Source organism: Rhinolophus sinicus, chromosome 14 (genome assembly GCF_057876585.1).
Source record: "Rhinolophus sinicus isolate RSI-liver-muscle chromosome 14, RSI-T2T, whole genome shotgun sequence".
Taxonomy (NCBI): Eukaryota; Metazoa; Chordata; class Mammalia; order Chiroptera; family Rhinolophidae; genus Rhinolophus; species Rhinolophus sinicus.
Window position 1 is genome coordinate 123663781 of NC_142514.1, and position 12942 is coordinate 123676722.

At 36.8% G+C, this 12942-nt stretch overlaps 1 protein-coding gene across 3 annotated transcripts in view; it reads left to right on the plus strand.

Annotated features, from left to right (window-relative positions):
- MRE11 (MRE11 double strand break repair nuclease) overlaps positions 1 to 12942 on the plus strand; it is a 62633-nt gene that overhangs the window by 21402 nt on the left and 28289 nt on the right. For all 3 annotated transcript variants that reach the window (XM_019737562.3, XM_019737559.3, XM_074335591.2), the window contains 4 exons: positions 1688 to 1814; positions 4542 to 4642; positions 5837 to 6010; positions 9770 to 9832. In XM_019737562.3, coding sequence (XP_019593121.2) covers positions 1688 to 1814; positions 4542 to 4642; positions 5837 to 6010; positions 9770 to 9832 — 465 coding nt within the window. The remainder of the gene's footprint in view (positions 1 to 1687; positions 1815 to 4541; positions 4643 to 5836; positions 6011 to 9769; positions 9833 to 12942) is intronic.

The following is a 12942-nucleotide window of genomic DNA, read 5'->3' on the forward strand; positions in this document are numbered from 1 at the left end:
TGGTAATACAAATGTAGTTGCATTGGGGGGAGCACATAGTTCTCTTTATCAGGGCAGAAGATCCCATGTTTCTCCTCTCCTTTGCCTGATGCCATTAGAACCAACTAGACTTAAATAGAAAATTAGTTTTTCTTTTCCTAAACGCGGTGAATTATTAATTCATTCATGAAACAAAAGAAGAGATTTTTCATGTAAGTAATATTCCAAAAGTACACTGTATGGATTAGAGGACCCTCATTAATTCATCGATTCAGTGAACGAATATTTATCAAGTACCTTCTGTTCTGCATGATGCGAGTCACAGTGATGCTAAAACAATGAGGTTTTGAATTTGTGGAGCTCACGGGAGGTGGAGATGTGAGACATTATAAACAGCAAATAAATGACAAATGTCAGCTCATGCTAAGTGATGAAGAGTGTGAGTGGGTGGAGGTTAGGGAGTAGTCTGGATAGGCTGGTGATGTGGTACAATGCCGGTTCCCGGAGCGTTACTTAAGAACAGCTAGTTTAGGAATATGATGACAGTTAACCTTTGAGCAATAATGGATTTGAACTGTGTGGGTCCACTTATATGTGGAGTTTTTTCAGTAACTACTGTAAATATATTTTCTCATCATTTTCTTAAGAACATTTTCTTTTCTCTAGCTTACTTTATTGTAAGAATACAGTATATAATACATAAAACATACAAAATATGTATTAACTGTTTATGTTATCGATAAGGCTTCTGGTCAACAATAGGCTATTTATTAATAGTTAAGTTTTGGGGGGAGTTAAAAGTTATACATGGATTTTCGACTGCGTGGAGGGTTGGCGTCCCTAACCCCCAGTTTGTTCAAGGGTCTACTGTATATCTCTTAGAAAGAAATGTAGTATTTGTAAAGGTCTTTCTACCACTACAAACTTCTCTAAAAAGAGATTCCCTTGAGAGCAGTTTTGAGTTCTAAGTAGATCCTGTATTTGAAGGTAATCATTTCTCAAAACTCACAGATTTGATTCCTACATGGATTTTTTCCAGCATTTATTCTTGTCAAGTGTGAAAGCATATCCCTGTGATAGACCGTTTAACTAATGCATCTAGGGCCTGCATTTTATTTTGGTGGGGAATTTTCATTCTGTTTGGAACATTTAAAAATTTGCTTAAAAATTCCACCTCTTTGGGGTGGCCAGATGGCTCAGTTGGTTAGAGTGTGAGCTCTGAACAACAACGTTGCTGGTTCAATTCCCACATGGGATGGTGGGCTGTGCCCCCTACAACTAAAAATTGAGAATGGCAACTGGACTTGGAGCTGAGCTGCGCCCTCCACAGCTAGACTGAAGGACAATGACTTGGAGCTGATGGGCCCTGGAGAAACACGCTGTTCCCCAATAAAATATTTTTAAAAAGTCACCTCCTTTTCAGATAGTATTCCTGGTGCCTAGGTTAGTAATGTTATGGGGGAAGTACTCATTCCTACATTGTGGGAATTCTTCCTGTGTCTTGAGTCCATTGAACAGAGTGTTTTGTGTAAGCTTCTAAAACCTTTGAAGCTTTATATTTTCTCAGTAGAATAAATAGTATAATACCATCATCTTTAACATGAATTGTAGAACATTAATTTATTAACTTAAAAGTATTGAGCATAAACCTAAATTGAAATGGTAAACTCTTGTTTCCTAGCCTTCAGAGCTTATTCTGTATTTCCAGGTGGACTATAGTGGAGGATTTGAACCTTTCAGTGTTCTGCGCTTTAGCCAGAAATTTGTGGATCGAATAGCTAATCCAAAAGATGTCATCCACTTTTTCAGGCGTAAAGAACAAAAGGAAAACACGGGTAAGCTAGTTATTTTTACAAATTAAAAACTGCTCTTACAGGGTTTATGTAAATCTATCTTTAGTAAAAGAAGTATAAAATAATGGAAAATGTTGTAGTATGATTCTTTCAAGTATCTTAGACAAATAAACTGGTAGTTGGAATAATCTGTCTTCTAAAAATTAGACAGTAACCAGTCTTAAACTTGTTGGATATCAGTAAAGAAATGGAAGCCTTCTCTATAGACATGGGTTTTTAAGTGGTGCTGCTTAGTAATAATATACAGACTTTAGAAATTTATTGCTCAAAATAAATATTATTTACTATACATTATCGTTCAGAGAAAATACTCTGAAATTTTGCATTATTAAGTATTATTAAGTATGTCAGCCTTAGAGTATATAGAGATTTAGGAAGACTCCAGTCTTTTGAAATATGAGGTGTGCCATAGTTCAATGTTTCTGATGATCAGGTAATTAGTTTCAATTAAATTTTATAAAAACTAATTGGCCTTATTTTAGCATTTGTAAAAAGTGCTAAAGGGTCTGACTGAAGCAGTTGACCCTTGAACAACACAGGTTTGAACTGCATGGGTCCACTTATATGTGGACTTTTTGTTCAATAAATACGTATAATACTGTATGTGTCTTTTCCTTATGACTTTCTTAAGAACATTGTCTTTTCTCTAGTTTCCTTTATTGTAAGAATGCAGTATGAAATATATATATATATATCATACAAAATATGCATTAATCTACTGTTTATGTTATTGGTAAGGCTTCCAATCCATAGTAGGCTATAAGTAGTCAAGTTTTGGGAGAATCAGAAGATACACGGATTTTCAGCTATGGAAGGGGTAGGTGCCCCTAACCCCCAAGCTGTTCAAATGTCAACTGTAGTGCCTCTTCATAAAAATATTATGTTAAATATAGAGGCTCGTCTCCTTAGAGTTATTGAGTCAGAATTTTCATAGAAAAATATGGCCCTCGTTTACAAGTAAGCTACGTAGGCTTTTATTAACTCGGATTTAATGGGCTCCTATTTTGAATGCCAAATTGTGGTGAAAATTGTGTATGCTGTTAATTCAACTTGAAATAATCATTTAGATATTTAAATGCAGCTCATAGAATACTGTTTTAGGGGAAGAAATCCGTATCAGGGAATTATGGTTTCATGCTATGAATTTTAATTAATTACTTATTGATAGTACTTTATTTTAGTTGTCTATTTTTACCAATTCCTTGACATTTTGTGGGTGTAGCATTCATAAGAGTATGGAATGTAGAACTAGCACCATTGTGTTACTTGAGTTTGATCCATAGTAAGTTTCATTCTAATGATTCCTTTTTTTGTTTAAACATAAATTGCTGAGTTGAAACAATGACCTATTTGTATGTTTTGAAAGAATTTTTTTTTGTTTTAAACAGCTCTGCTACTTAGCGACATGTGTGACATTTTGCAAATTACCTTTCTGATGTCTGTAAAATCAGTATAATAACTGTGCCTCATGGAGTGTTGTGAGGCTTAGTTGATATACTGTGTGCAGATGGTCCTAATGTAGTGTCTGGCATTGTATAACGTAGTAATCCTATTTATTAAGTTACATTAATTCCACTGTCTGGAAATTCAAGAAAGATTTCTGGTCCCTTGTCCTCACCACTTTTCAAGAGGCACACTGAATTTTGTGCCTGTTTACCCTCTAGGCTGTTGCATATACTTTTTCCTCTGCCATATATATATATATATATATGTTATATATGTATATAATTGGTGAGTGAATCTTACTTGATTCAAATGATAGCTGCATTGGATATCTGCACGTTACTTTTAACTTTCTTTGAGAAGAATTAGTTTATTCTCTGTGTGTCTTACTCTGTTCTTACCTCTGTTGTAGCGCCAATCACCTTGTATTTTAATCATCTGTTCTTGTGGGCAGGGATCCTATCTTTTTATCGTTCCTTTTTCAACACCAGGTCTGACACCTAGGCAGTGACTATTGATTTCCCTGACAAAGGTTATGAGCAGAACAGATACTGGACCCTATGCTTCTTGACTTCCTCCCCAGTACTCTTTTTATTCCTTACCTACTGTTTTTTGAGACAACCGTCCTGCTTAGGAATGCAGCCAAATTGCCTTAAGCATACATCTCATTTATCTCACAGAATATTAAAAAGGTATGTACATGTGGGCTGAGATTTAATTAAATGAATAACTTTTACTGTTTTATCAAGGACATTTTTAAGTGAAACTGGCTTGTTTCATTTTGTTCTGCACTGTGAGTATATGGTGGTGACTGTTAGTACAGTTCTGAGTTGCTGCATTGGCTCTTCCTAAGGCACCAGCAGTTTTACCCACGATTGCTTTTGACGTAGCAGTGCAAATGCCACTGTAATGGAAAAGGTAAATAACACCTTAGTATTGTTATGAAAGTGGTCTTGATCTTGAGTGCCCCCTGAAATGGTTTGGGCCCCCCCCCCGCCCCCGTCCCCCAGAGGTCTGTGGACCATCCTGTGAGAATAGTTGGTAAGAGATATACCACTTGGAAATATGGAAAAAAAATACAGACTTTGGGGAAAAGACTGGCTATTAGCAGAAATGTCGTGTTTTTACCTCAGAATTGACCACATTGAGCAAGCTGACAATTGATAAAGTTGGGCCCTACCTTCTGCACTGACAGCAACTTGCAGTGAGTTTGGGCACTTGAACATAACAGAAGCTGCTGTTTTTTCATGGACTTCTTTTTTCTAGGAGAAGAGATCAACTTTGGGAAATTCATTACGAAGCCTTCAGAAGGACTAACTCTAAGGGTAGAAGACCTTGTAAAACAGTATTTTCAAACTGCAGAGAAGGTAATTTAATTACAGGTCACATATTGAGGAATGGCGATCTTTTAATAACAGATTTTAATTTAGGATATGTATAATTGATAGTTTAAATAAAAGGAATGTTTCCACGGAGTAAGTAGGGTGGCAATTAATTACATTTCATTTATAGCTATTGTACACCAAGAAAAACTGCATGCTTCATTAATGTTATTTATTAATGTTATTGTCGCTCTTATTGTTGATGTTGTTATCCTCTTTCTTTTTATCTCTACTGCATAAGTCTGAATCCAGGATTTACTTTTCTTGCATCTTGAATTTGATGTAAGTTCAGAATAACTTTATTAATAATATGGTTGCAGGGTGGTGAAGTTACTCTTATTGTCACGAGTATATGCCTCTTTAAGATCTCTAGTTATATTGGTGTCTTATCATTGCTGACACAAATTTCCACAAACGCTGTGGTTTAAAACAACACAAATTTATTAACAGTTCTGTAGGTGAGAAATGTGACATTGGTGTCACTGGACTAAAATCAGAGTGTCAGCAGGGCTGAGTTCCTTTCTGCACGCCCTGATGTAGAATCCGTTTCTTTGCCACCTTCTTTCTAGAGGTGCCCACATTTCGTGGCTCATGGCCCCCGTCTTCCATCTTCAAAGCCAGCACTGTTGTATCTCTCTGGTCATTTTTCTTGAGTTACTGCTCTCTCTGACACCTTTCTTCTGCCTTCCTCTTCCACTTTTAAGGATATTGGTGATTATACTGTGCCCACCTGGATAGTCCCTGATAATCCGATTTTACAGCCAGCTGATTAGCAACCTTAATTTGATCTATAACCTTAGTTCTCCTTTGCCATGTAACATATTCACAGGTCCCAGAGATTAGAATGTGGACATCTTTAGGGGGCCTTTATTCTCCCCACCACACTGGTTAACCTAATCTCTCTTAATCATCTGCTGCCACTTCTGGCCTCTGTAGCCCAGCCAGTCAGGCCTCTGCATTTTCACCTGTCCGGTACTCTATTCTCGTTTCTACTTTGCTTTATCTGGTTCTTAATTACTGTCCATTGTTTTGTTTTGTTTTCTTTCTTTTACTTTCAATAGCTAGATAAGTGTTTTGTCTTTTTACCCCGGAAACATTATTCTGTAACTTTCCTTGCTCATACAGAATTATTTTGTAAGGAATATTTTCTACATCCAGTGATTTGTATCTCTCTTACAGAATGTGCAACTCTCACTTCTAACAGAGAGGGGAATGGGTGAAGCAGTACAAGAATTTGTGGACAAAGAAGAGAAAGATGCCATAGAGGAATTAGTGAAATACCAGTTGGAAAAAACACAGCGATTTCTTAAAGAGCGTCATATTGATGCCCTAGAAGATAAAATCGATGAAGAGGTGAGTAACTAATTTGGGGGGGGATAAGTCTGTTCAGACAGTCTCTTAAGTGTAGCTCTGAGTTTCTTTCTGGTAAACCACTAATTAGTTTCTCTGACTTGTTTAGTTTCCTCATCTGTGAAGTTGAGATTAAAATGAGGATGAAATTAGAAAATGTTTAATAAGTGTCTTAAATATGATTGATACCAATAAATGTTAGTTTTGTTCCCCGTGGATAGTATTGTCTCTTGAAGATCATGAAAGTGCTTTAAAATGAACCTTGTGGCATGAAAATTTCTAGTCATTTCAAATTTTTAGTAAGTTTTGATTGAGATTTTGAATTTCATCTAGAAAATACATTTCTCTCTAAGCATAAAAGTAGTGGAAAAAAATCACAGAGGAAAAGTTCTTTAGATTTAACTACATAAAAATTTTAAATGTGCATGTCAAATTGTCAAAAACCAATTAGAAAGTATTGACATGGAGAAAATATTTGCATGTAGGCAGAAAAAGGGTTAATATTCCTAATATAATATTAAAGTGCTCTTATAAATCTTAAGAAAAATATTAAACATTTCAATGGAATAATGAACAAAGGACTGGAATAGGTGGTTCACGAAAGAAACATAAGAGGCTAATAAGCATATGAAAATAGTGTTTAGCCTAGGATGAGCAAAAGAAACTCAAAATTAAATGTCTGTTTAATCCTTGAACAACACGGGGGTTAAGGGCTCCGATCCCTGGACAGTTGAAAATTCCCATTTAACTTTGACTCCACCAAAACTTAAGTACAGTGATGCCTCAGTATCCGTGAGCCACTGGGTGCAGGATCCCTCCCACAGAATTCATAGATACCACATTTCACAGATACGCAAATCCCTTATAAAAACGATGCCTTAGATAAACAATCCCTTCTGTGAAAAATAGAACAATGCATACATACAGTGGACCCTCCGTATCCGTGGACTCCCAAGCTTGGGTGGAAAATACTACTTTTGACTCGCAGTTGGTTGAATCCACAGATGTGAAACCCGGTGATAGGGAGGGCCAACTGTATATTTTTTGAAAAAAAAGACAAATGTAAGTGGACCTATGCAGTTCAAACCCATGCTGTTCAAGGGTCAACTGCATTTTTTATTTGTCAAAGCAGCAACAATTTGAGAAAAATATTTAGTACTCAGCTGGTAGGAGTATCAAGTTTGAAGAACCGCTCAGAACACTGTTGGCACATCGAGCCTGCTCATTTCTTTCTGAACGAGAGCACTTTTGGTATGTCACATACCACCTAGAGCACTCTTACATCCTGTGTTATCTTTTTAAAAAATTGTTATTCCTGTATTTTCCTTCTACTGAATCAGAATATGTTGTTATTTCTTTCAACAAACAAAACTGGACCCTATTTCCCTTTAGGTACAACTCTATATTTCTTTTTTCCTCTTTTACAGCAGAATTGCTTCAAAGACTGTTTTATATTTGCTGACCTGGTACTTCGCTCTCCCTTTTCTCTTCAACCCATCTATTCCCGGGGTTTTGATCTTCTCATTCTAGCGAAACTATTCTTGTCAAGGTCACTGATGACCTTCATTGCTAAATCCACTGGCAGTTCTTCATGTTAAATCTCATTTGACATTTTGAGACCTTTTTTTCATTGACTTTTAGGACTCTACGTTCTTCTGGTTTTCTCCCAGCTCATTGTGTATTCTCAATTTCTATTGTTGATTCCTCTCATCTCTTCAACAGCTTAAGTTGGAGTCCCCAGAGCTCAGTCTTTGGACCCCTTCTTTATCTACACATTCCCATTGTCATTTCATCCAGCAGTACCATGTTTCATGGTGACTTTCAGAAATCTAACCCAAATTTCTCCTCTAAACTCAAGACTTCTGTAGCCTACAGCCTGCTAGGTATTTCCCCTTGGATGTTTACTAGATACCTCAAACTTTTAACATTCCCATCTGAATCACTAATTCTCAGCCTCTGCTCTCTGTGCAGTGTTCTAGTGGAAGCACCATTCTTTCATTTACTCAGACCAAAATCACTGAAGTCGGCCTTGACTCCGCTTTCTGTACCTGTATCTTGTCTATGAATCCTTTTGGCCCTCCCTTCAGAACACATACAAAATGTGACTATTTCTCCCCACCTTCGTCGCTACCAGTGGTATACGGCACCCCCAGAGAGCCTCCAAACTGGTCTTCCTGTTTCCGTCCTTGCCCTTCCTCCATTCCCTGTTCTGTCCTCAATTCAGCTGTCAGTGATTCTAATATATTTCAGATGAAGTCACTCCTGCCTGAAAATTAGTCTTTATAGTTGCCCACAAGGCCATATTCAGTCTGGCTTCCTGTTACTTCTTTACCTTCATATCTGCTTTAGCGACAGCGACCTCCTTGTTGTTTTATACCAGGCATGCTTCTGCCCCAGGGCACTTGCATATATTCTTTCAAGTAGGATGATTTTCCCCAGTTATTGGCAAGACTCATCCCCTACCTTTTAAAACCTTTGCTCGTGTATTACCCTTAGTGAAGCCTTTCATGTTCATCCTATTCAGATGTAACCCTGTCCTTCCTGCTTTAGTTTTCTCTGAACACTTACCACCTTTTGCAGAGATTTCACAGGGTCAGATATTTGAAAGGACTCATAAGACTGCACTGAGCAGACTCACTAAAGGTTTTTATTTATAGGCAACTGTTATAGTATAGGAAGAAAAAGAGTATAGGGAGGCATTTGGGAGCTGAGAGGCACCAGATATAACTTCCCATGTCCAGTTTGCACACAGTGTACCCTGGATTGAACACCAAGATTTGTGCAGAAGTTCCCAGGGGATCTTTTATACCCCTCTGGTCACATAACCAATTCATGCCTAACTGGTTATTTAGGTTGAAAACCATTACTGAATAAACTGGCCCTGGGAGTGCCAGAGGTTCCTCAGAGATGACTAACTTCCCAGTCTCACTGGAACTTGATCCTGCACTGTGACTTGATCCTTCTAAAATACAATATAATTTTTTGTTTTGTTTATTGACTACCCTTACGCACACACACAGTCACTCTCACACACTGTAAGCTCCATGAGGGCAGAATTTTTAACTGTTGTGTTCATTGTTGTAGTCTCAATTCCTACAATTGCACTTGCCGCATAGTAGTAGCTTAGTAAATAGGAGCTGAGTAAATTAATAAATGAGTGGAGCTTATGAATAACTATATAAGAACCTTGTGAGCGGGAACCAATACAAAAGGTATCTCTAGTATCCTTCATGGTACCAGGACCATGGTCAGCAAACAGCAAACATTCAATAGTTGGCTGTTCATAAAGTGCAGATTCAGGGGCCCACCCACTTCAGACACCATTTCACAGAGCCTCCTGGGTGTCTGCAGCTGTATGCACAAGAACGATTGGAGCGATGTAATAAATAATTCAAACTGTTCAAAGAGAGATTTTAAAGTGCTTTACTGGAGTATACCACCCATAGCATATTAGAATTTTCCTTGGCAGTCTTACAGACTATTTTTCAGTGACTTGGAGCATTTTGGCAGCAGGTAATAAAATTTTGATTAGGGCCAATGTTTTTTAATCTTTTTTAGAGTACATTTCCTTACATTAAAATTTCAGAGAGCCATTGGGAAAATATAATTTCTTAAATCAATCTTTTGTGAGACAAAACTACTTAAATTTCCAAGTTTTGTGTTGTAATGGAAACCATCTGTTAATCAGTTGGAGCCCATTATTGTATCATTTACGTTACAGAAATAAGCAACATGTTTGTGATTTACTCTGTTGTAACCCAGGTACGTCGTTTCAGAGAAAGCAGACAAAAAAATGCCAATGAAGAAGAAGATGAAGTTCGAGAGGTAATTTTTCTGCTGTAAATTCCTGTGCTTGTTTGTCAGTTTGTTAAATTAGAATAACTAGTAGGTTTATTTAGAATAGTCAGTCCACAGGACCTGAATTGGGTGAATAGGACAGAGCAGGGGGTGGCTGAGGACAGCTGCTTTTGACTTATTCCAGTTCAGCCTACAGATATTCTGCTTGCCAATATTCTCCTGTTTTCCTTTTGCTCTTGTCTAAGATTTGTTTAATTGTGTGTGTTTGGGGGTGGGGTAGGGCTATCATATACCACAAGAACCCTTATTAATCAAAATTATACTTAATTGTTATCAAAGCATCTTAACCAGTATAAGGTAAACTACCCCATTGAGCTAATATTCGGGGCAAAAAGGAAGAAACTTAGTATTTTGGTTAGCAGCGTTATCGTAGGTAGGTACAGTGTCCCCTGGCCTTTCTAAAATGTTGAAATTAGCTTAATCACCATCATTTCTGTCTTTTCAGTCTCTGGAGTTTAGGAACTTGAGGTTAGCAACCATTTGCTTAAATTTGGGCCTCTATCTGTTACTTTGTGAATCCACGATTGAAATATATTTTATTTTCTTCTTCTTAAAGTTTTATGATTGCTTTCTAGTATTTAAAAGTTATTTATATGCTGTTGGGATTTTGTCTTGATTGTTTTCATTCAACATTTTGTATAGAAGCTATTATGGGTAGCCATTCTGCTTTGTATTAGGATTACAAATACGAAAAAAGGTATAGTCTGTGTCCACCAGAGATTCTCAGTTTAGTAGTTGAGACAGACATGTAGGAAGAGAATATATTAAACCATATGACCTGGAGTTTCATCCTCATTGAATTAGTGCGGCTGTCCTTAATAGTCCTTAATAGTCCATTTTCGTTTCCTAAATAATTCAGCACTGTAGCAGACAGGTGGTGAATTTGAAAGAGTTGAAGCACTTGACACACCCTCTAATTAACTTTTACAAATCCCACTATTTTCTCTGTTACAATAAAAGAGGAATTACTAGGAGTTCTCTCCCCACCGCCTTAAATACTACTTTTGCTTTTAGCACACTCCTTTGCTAAAAGTCAATACCTGAGACACTAAGAAGGAAAAGGGAAAAAACCTTGCTTAAGGAGATGGGGACTTTTTCCCCTGAACTCTTCCAGTGGAACCCCTGTTTAAGTAGCTGAAATACCACAGCCTTTGATGTCAAGCAATTTTAGACCCTGAAATAGGAAAAATCAGTTATCAAATAATTCTTCTGTACCATCTCTAGAAGCCATGAGATAGTCTCTAAGCCTTTAAAAAAATTTTAAATAAAACTTCCAAGTCTAAATCTGATTTACTTCATAATATGACATTATGTCCTTGCGATTTAGGATTTTAGATTGATCCAATAATGCTACTTACCTGGAATTTTAAGAAATAGGAAAGTGACATTTTTTGACATTTTCTTTCCTCTGTCTTATAATAAAAGTTTGACATTTTGTGACGCTCCCCTTCCTCACCAAATTGTGTCCCAGTTTATTAGAATATGTATAGATATGAACAGTATAGTAACTCAGTTGATAAACTTTCCCTAGAAAGAATATGCCAGGAGAATCTTCTAAAGGTCTAGTTGTAAGTTTCACAGATATCTTTCCCTTGTACTACTTACACTATCTCCATGGAGGAGATAGGAAGTTTGGCAACATAAACTAAACTGGCAGTACTGCCAATATTCAGTACAGTTCCCCCCCCCCCCACACACACACACACTGTGCCTTGCATTCTAGCCTTCAGTAATTGATTACCAAACTAAAAGCTACCACCATCTACTAAATTTCACACTCAACATTCCTGACATCAAAGTCATTCTCCTAAATAAATGTATTGGTAAAAACAGAACTGATACCTACATGGCTTTTTTCATTACTATTTTCAAGGGGGGAAAGGAAATGGTATTTGTTGCATTTTTGCTATATGCATTACTCACACATTATCACAGTTTTCATTTTACAAATGAGGAGACTGAGGCTAGACTGAAGGATACATGGTGGGGCTGGAATTTGCACCTATTTCTACCCCCAAGTATAGACTTTGCCACCATACTATGTCCTGTCAAAATTGTATATTATAATAACATTAATACAGTGCATAGCCAATGAATGGCTAAAAATGTAAGACTGCTAGAACTATTATGCAGCACATCACAATCACTGTTCATAGTAAGCCCAGATGCAACTGCTGTACCATTTATAAGATGGTTTTTGGAAGCTATGAGGAGGAGGAGGATGTAGATTTGGGACCCTTTACCACATTTATTATATTTGTACTCATCTTACGGAGTGCCCTTATAGGAGAAAGAGTGTTTGAAAAGTGGCGAGAATGAATGCTACAGAGAAATGATTCCTGGTTCTTAGATTATTTGGCTTAAACTTGATTACCCTTTTCAGTTGAATAGGTTACAGAAACATTTCTTTCCAATGGATCCTTTGTGTTTGAAGCCACTAACCTCAGTTTTTCATTAACCTTTTAAAGAGTAAGAGTGAACATTTTATTCAAGGAAGGCAGGAGAGGTCATAACAAATTATATATGGGAGTTTTTCAGAAGAAAGAACTTCTGGGTTTGGATTTTCAGCTTATGTTTTAAGACTGGTAATCAGGGCTTCCTAGGTAGTTTTTTTGGCATTCTATGGGGTGTTATAAATTTTTTCATTCTCAGCATACTATTTAGAACTTGACTTAATGGAGTTTGAGACTTTCCCAAGCTGTAATTTACAGCTTTGCAGAATCATTTAGCTCAGAGTATGAATCCCAGTACCCTGCTTAAATGATTTAAACAAAGAGGCAAACAAAAGCATTAGCCCTTTTATTTAGAGAAAAACATGCTTTAAGTTCTCTTGTTCATATGGAAAAACTCTTAAGTATTTTCTTTAATTATAAATTCACATGTAAATAAAAAGCCAAACAATAATTATTTTAGGCTTTGCAGGCCCCATATGGTCTGTCTCATTTTTTTTACAATCCTTTAAAAATGTAAAAACTATTCTTAGTCTGATCCACAGTCTGTAGTTTCTTTGGTCTCTAATGTCTTATGTTGTATCCGAATATGAGGCAGGGTTGATAACCCTCTTTCAAACTGTAATA